At 42.4% G+C, this 7,040-nt stretch overlaps 1 protein-coding gene across 1 annotated transcript; it reads left to right on the top strand.

The window, feature by feature from the left end:
* The first annotated feature begins 1,197 nt into the window (after positions 1 to 1,197).
* On the top strand, positions 1,198 to 2,324 carry LOC106939903 (clumping factor B-like). Its single transcript, XM_015022483.1, has 2 exons — positions 1,198 to 1,885; positions 1,922 to 2,324. The coding sequence occupies exons 1-2, from the start codon at positions 1,772 to 1,774 to the stop codon at positions 2,276 to 2,278; spliced, it is 471 nt and encodes a 156-aa protein (XP_014877969.1). The 5' UTR covers positions 1,198 to 1,771; the 3' UTR covers positions 2,279 to 2,324.
* The last annotated feature ends 4,716 nt before the right edge of the window (positions 2,325 to 7,040 follow it).

Raw genomic sequence — 7,040 nt, 5'->3', positions numbered from 1 at the left:
AGAAACTAAGTCAAGATCTCGAGATCCCGACTTATTATCTCGAGATCCCGAGAAACTAAGTCAAGATCTCGAGATCCCGACTTATTATCTCGAGATCTCGAGATCCCGACTTATTTTCTCGGGATCTCGCGATAATAAGTCGGGATCTCGAGATAATAAGTCGGGATCTCGCGATAATAAGTCGGGATCTCGCGATAATAAGTCGGGATCTCGAGATCTCGACTTAGTTTCTCGGGATCTCGCGATAATAAGTCGGGATTTCTTTCCTTTTTTTTTTTTCTCCATGTCCCCTTAGGGGCTCCGTAGGATAGCAGGATGCACTGAAAAGAAAAATTTTTTAAATGTGCTCGAGCCAAAGACTGTCTTGACTAGTAAATTTCCAGAAGCAATTGAGAGAGTTTTAGATTCACTGTGACGTATGGCAATGGTGAATTCATGAAGACTGACAACTAAATCCAAAGGGGTTTCAATGAAGCATCTGTGGTATGGTGTGCACTACAATGCAGCCTAGAATTGCAATTTTAAAGTTTTTTTTTTTTTTTTTTTGTTATCGTTTATGTCTATGCTTCCGCCAGTTTTGGCTGTTTTTTTCAGTTGCTTGAACATCTGACTTTAAGCTGTCATTTTAACAAAGGTGTGTGAGAAACATCTCAAGCCTCTGAACTTGAACTACAATATGTGTGCAAGTGCCATATTTTGGCTGTTTCTTGTTTAAATCTAGAGGTCAAAACAAAGACCAGGTAAGCTGGACTCCATGCATTTCAGACAGGTCAGTATATCTGACAGTCTGTAAATCAGCCCACTGACTAAAAGCTGCAGTAAGTGAACCCTGACTCTGAATTAGAATAAAAATAATGGCAAAAACCACTGAAAAGAGGGAGAGAATACAATATTGACTGCAGCATTAAAAATTTTTTTTTTATGGATTTCCGATAAGACATTCAGGAATGAATCCAAGGACTAGAAGTACCTTATGGGATTCCTTATTCACATTCACTGCTTGGCTCCTTTTCTGGCCTACTCAGTACCCTTGCTGATAATAGCAGCTTTTTTTCTGTAGAAGTGAAAAAAAATATTTAAAAAAAATACTTACTTTTAAAACTGTGTTCTTTGTGTCAGTAAAGATATCACAATGGAATAAATGAGTAAAATTGTGAGTGCATCTTTAGCAATACTCCATATTCCTCTTGTCATTTACAAAAGAAGAATCTTAAATTCAAAAACCTATAAGTCCATGTTTCTTTTACTTATTTGTCTGGTTCTGACCTGTGATACTTCACAAAGTGTTTCAGTTTGACGGATATGTGATGGTGGAGGGTAAATAATCCTTCAGGTTGGAGTGGACACAGAGGGTGCAGGTACAGACGACAGATGGAGACTCAGCGTGACGTATTTGTCATTGTGCAGACAGAGGCTGTTATTACAGGGTGCTGTCAGGGGCTGACTGAGGAACTCTGAGTCTGCTGGTGAAGGAGAGAATCTCGTGTGGACCAAAACTGAAAGCTGAATATGAAAAGAGAGTAAGAAGGAGGACTGAGAAGCTGGAGGTTAAGTGGGATTGAGGCATCAGTGAGGTGGTGGATATTGTTGGTGGAGCCCGAGTGACTGACAGATCTCATCACCTGGATTGGAGATAAAAAATAATAAAAAAATTCCCCCCACAGATGTTTCATCTGTACTAACCAAGAAACCTGCAGCTCAAATAAAGTTTGATCAAAAAGTCTGTATTCCTCACTTGAAGGACGGTCCTGACTGGTAGGACGATCCTGACATGGATGCAGGTCCTGACTTGGAGACCATTAATGACTCTGAGGCAGGTCCTGACCCAGAGGCTTTTCCTGACTCGGAGGCTGGTCCTGACACGGAGGCCGGTCCTGACTCAGAGGTTGGTCCTCACTCTGAGGATGGTCCTGACTCAGAGGCAGGTCCTGACCCGGAGGCCGGTCCTGACACGGAGGCCGGTCCTGACTCAGAGGTCGGTCCTCACTCTGAGGATGGTCCTGACTCAGAGGCCGGTCCTGATCCGGAGGCCGGTCCTGACTCAGAGGCTGGTACTGACCCAGAGGCCTTTCATGACTCGGAGGCTGGTCCTTACTCAGAGGCCGGTCCTGATCTGGAGGCAAGTCCGGACTTAGAGGCCGGTCCTGACTTGGAGGCAGGTCCTGACTTGGAGGCAGGTCCTGACTGGGAGGACGGTTCTGACTGGGAGGCAGGTCTTGACTTGGAGGCCGGTCCTGACTGGGAGGCAGGTCCTGAACTGGAGGCCTGTCCTGACTAGGAAGCCAGTCCTGACTAGGAGGCCAGTTCTGACTCGGAGGCTGGTCCTGACTTGGGGTCAGGTCCTGACCCGTAGGCGGGTCCTGACCCAGAGACAGGTCCTGACTCCTCTGTGTGGCCCAAACTCAGAGGCCAAACTAAGACTGGACAAACCTCAATGTTTGTTCCTCTCTTAGAGGGTTCTTCAGTCTGAGCATCATTTGAATTATCTCCACCACAGAAAGCTTATTGAATCCACTTCCTTGCCTTTCTGAGATGATCTTGTGGAAGATTAATTTTCCCTAGGATGTGCCAGGGTTCTTTTGAAAAATTGTATAACTTTATAAATAACTATTGGGTTGTCACTTTTTATCATCTTGAACACCAATTCTCCAGCTAAATCATCATTCCCTAAGAGAAGTTGAAAGATATCTCCACATAGTTTTCTTTCCATCTTGTCAAAAAGGACTAAATCTATGTCTTCCCAGAGTTTAGGAGCAAGCTTTTTCTGGACAGATAAAGTGTTCTTCATTTTGTAAGCGGCATATCTAGCTCTATGACTGGACTTATAAATCAATAGCCAAAGAATGTTTTCCATCGTATTTCTTTTTTCCTCTTCGGTTCCACGTTTGAAACCCGTCTCTTTCGCATCCCTCAAAAATCGTTCAGGGTCCATACCTGCCTGAGTATAATCCTCACTCAGGCAGTTTTCATCTGAGTACAAGTCCTCTCTAGGAAAAAATGTCTTTCTGATCTTTCTTTTTGTAGATGTAAACATTTTCTTTGGAGGAACAGGATTCTCCAGGTGATGTTTGAATTCTTCCACAATAACTTTATGTCCTTCTGGGTAATCAGATTACCCAGAAGTCCAATTAAATGCAGTCCAGAAGCAAAGTGGAAAGCATCTCTGGTGAGGCTTTGGAAAATCCATTCACTCAGCTCTTCTGACCCCTCTGAGAGAACATCCACATTTAATTCTCCTGTTTCTCTCAAAAGTAAGATCAAACCTCATGGTGTTCCTCCAAATATGTTTCTCTGACACGATGCAAAGTTGGTCCGTCCGCAGATTTTTCAATCACTTTCCAAAGAAATTCGCTGAGAAAGTTTTTTTCCCTGTAATCCAGGGTTGTTTGACCAGGATGGACTTTGTTAGAGAACCTTTTTTTCAGGTTTTTCCAAAAAAAAAGTGAGCTGTGAGCTTTCGTTACTTATCTGTATTGAGCTAAACTAAAATGTCCAAATGATTTCTGTGTTAACTGACCAGAGAATTAACTGATCAGTTGGTGATGTCATGGACCCCTCCACTTTACCGCCCTGCCCATTTTTATTTGGGTTCTATCTCCTAACAGGCATAGTAGGGCAAGTGTCAATGGGACTGCTACATCCAACCAGTTACTCAGCAAATCCACCAGTTGCAAAATAACAATTGCACTTACTTTTGGTCATTGTGAAAGCTTCTTAGGTTCGTTTGAGAACATTAAAGAAGAAAAAGTATTACGGAGAACCAGAAACACACCAGGTAAGTCAGGGATGAAGACATGGAGAAATATAGAGTAAGATGATATTCCAAGCAAAATCTCAAGACCCCTGTTTAGCCCATCATTTGAAAGTGAAAAATAGTACAACAACCTACCTAATGCTGAAAGAGCTGCATATATCCACAGTTCAAGTGGGAGAATTTTTTGTCAGGTCAACTATTTCTGAACCCAGAAATCTGGCCTTAACAGGGGAATGGCAAAGACAGCCATAAATAAGCCAGGTTAAAGTTCACTGTCAGTCAAGCAAGGGACATGGGAAAATACGTTCTACGTCCCTACTCCCCCCCTAAAACTTTATCCCCATGATAAACAGTGATGGTGTCATGCTGTGAAAATGCTTGTCAGCAGAAATAGGAAAGATGCATTGACCCCAGTTGACGTAAATCCAGAATATTTCTGGTATAAAACCTAGAAGCTCCGAAAAAACTTGGGATTGGGGTAGAGGTTCACCTACCAGTAGGATCACAACTCTATACATGAACAGCTCCTGTAGAAGGGTCTACCATAAATGTTTGGCCGTTGAACTGGACCATTCAAGGTCGCTATCAAGCTAATTTTCTATTAGCAGCTCCACTAATCTTTCTGATAAACATTACCAAGGCACATTAAAGCAAACCTTTATCTTGGCTTTTTTTCTATTCTAGCACCGCACGGTTCCTTCTGCTGACAAGCAATGCTGATTTCCTTTTTCCATCAGGACTTGGTACCTGCCAAAACTGCCTTAGGTACCAAAGTCTAGTTTCACGACCATGATGCTCCTGTGCAGGACTGGCTGGCAGACTCCCCTGAACTCCATAGCGAATGGATTGTCAGGGAGAAGATGACAGACACCAGGCTCAATAATGCGTATGACCTGAGAGCTGGCATCAAAGCATCCTGGGCTGATCGCTTCCATGCCACTCCACACTGAAACAATTCAGGCAAATACCTAATCAAGTTCCTATACTGCACCGTACATAAACAAACTAATAAATCCACATTTCTCTGTGAAAACTCCTTTTAAAATTTAAGTTGTGCAAGAAATTGTACTTTTGGTTTTTAAACAGTCGTAGCCCATAATAAACCAAACATCTGTGTGTCTTTTGAGATACGCCTGTATAGAGGACAACCTGATTTTATACTCTAAGGGGAAAATGAGGTTAAACATTTTCTTTAGCTGAACATCTACAATGGCAAAAAAAAAAAAAAAAAAAAACGATAAGTGTGCAAAGTCAACCAGTAATTTAGATTTAAAAAACAGGCATTGATTAAACCCACCCTGAACTTTCTAATAGTGGATTCTTTGTGTGCGAAGGCGGCACTGCATGTGGAGGAAACCAGATGATGGCATCTCACTCTGGTCCTGTTCTTGCTGCTGTGTGCCTCACGCACATAAGATGTCCAGGTGTCTGCAGGAGGCAGGTGGCTGCTGCTGTTCTCCTTCTAGCTGTTTGTGTAGTTTCAGAGATCGCAGCACTCTGGGCTCAGTGGTGATTTACATTTTTATTTTCAGGGGACAGGTCAGGTGGGCTAGAGGAGGCTGGCGGGTGGGCTGACGTACCTCAACACCTCTCAGGTCCGCGCCTGAAGCTGTTTCCAAATTTTCACTTTATCTCCCCTTTACATGCTTGACCCCCCCCCCCCCCCCACCCCTCTCTATGTCCATTTCCATTCCCTGTGTGCAATATGCAACTGTTGCCATGACCTATATAGTAAAGGCCACTCCACTGTGTGCACGCGCTTGTGTTTTCTACCTCCACCCCCCCACTGGGTTTCCTGTGCAGGCCTGTGAACAGTTTAGTGAAGATCTCATGTGGGCAAGTCCCTTGCAGCGCTCTCCGGTGGGTGTCTCGAGGTAAAAAGTGACCCTGATGTGTCAGTTCTGCTTAAAAGAATGAAAGAAGTACTGGTAGACCACCGTGACGCGCGCACACACTCACACACACATAGAAGCCATCCTGAGGGCCCCTCGCTGATCACTGTAACCCGCCACACAGTGACAGAGCTGACGTTCTTCCTCACAGCACATCCATAGGCTTCTATTTTAGGGTTTTGGCGTGACATTGTCATGAAACCTGCAGGCTTTGCAGAAGTTTCTGTCTCTATGCGTTTGTATTGTACAGATGCGAAATGTTGTGGCACGAGTTGAGGTCCAGCTCGTCTTTTCACAGCTTGTGTGTGTGCCTGTGCATTAGTCTCACAAGAGGATGGAGGGAAAACAGAATTTACCACGTAGCCACACCACAGCTGGAAGGCACCAACTTTTTTTGGTGCAGCTAATGAATAACAGGAGGGTCATAACTATGCATGTTCAAACAGAAATGGTGCATATACAACAAGATTAATGCATTTATTAGTTTCACAGACGCCAATTATAATAATCCTTACGTTGATCAACAACTATATGACAAGTTTTCAGCTGAAACCTATTTGGAGAACTTGATAGCATTGATAAATACATGTAGAAAATGGAAAGTGGTAGCAAACTTCTGGTTTTTTTAAAAAAAAAAAGCAAATATTAATTATAAATGCCAAAAGTGCAGACAATCCTTTGGTTCAACCTATTAGTTTAGGATCTGGGTGTCAAATTTCAGTCCTTGAAGATCAGTTGAAATATGTCCCAGGCTCAACACATCCGAATCAGACCTTTGGGGATCGGGATTTGACACCTGAGGTTCCAGAGCTTACCAAGTACTTAACAGAAAGTGAGGCAAATTGACTGATTATTGGGTTTTATGTTTATTTTATGTCATTTTAAATCTTGTTTTTTGTTACAGCATCCTCTCTGTCTATGTCAAAGGCCAGATAAGTCAGTGGCATGATCCATTTTCTTTCCCATTTTGAAGAGTGGATAATAGAAAAGCTATGTATAGCTTTAAGTTTTTCCAAAAAATACTTAAAAAAAAAAATCTCCTGTAATAAATGAAAAATAAACGCCAATTTAAGTTCACTAAATAGTATTCTGCAACATAGGAGCTTATTCAGTGCTTGTATTTGTATGCAACAAATATTTTATAGAAGTACTACAACAATTATCTCGATATTAAACAAATTTAAAGGATGTTTTAACTAAAACATCTTAGAAGTTCAAAATCATAAAGTTGAACAAATCTGACTGGCGGTGCGGCGTCTGCTGTCAAAATGAATGAAACTTTAAAAGAAAGAAGGAAAACCTACAGGAGGGACCCAGACAACAAACACGACACGAGATGAAGGCACAGCACTTTTTTTTTTTGTTTTCAACAGAATGACCCAAAACCTGGAATA

This window comes from Poecilia latipinna, unplaced genomic scaffold (genome assembly GCF_001443285.1).
Source record: "Poecilia latipinna isolate Pla-1442-1.1 unplaced genomic scaffold, P_latipinna-1.0 Scaffold87, whole genome shotgun sequence".
In the NCBI taxonomy this organism is placed as follows: Eukaryota; Metazoa; Chordata; class Actinopteri; order Cyprinodontiformes; family Poeciliidae; genus Poecilia; species Poecilia latipinna.
This window is presented reverse-complemented; position numbering and strand designations above follow the sequence as displayed.

Coding starts and splice junctions, on each gene's coding strand:
- LOC106939903 (XM_015022483.1), top strand. CDS start 1,772: ATGGATGCAGGTCCTGACTTGGAGACCATTAATGACTCTGAGGCAGGT. Junction 1,886..1,921: donor AGGCCGGTCCTGACTCAGAG/GTTGGTCCTCAC, acceptor CCTGACTCAGAG/GCAGGTCCTGACCCGGAGGC.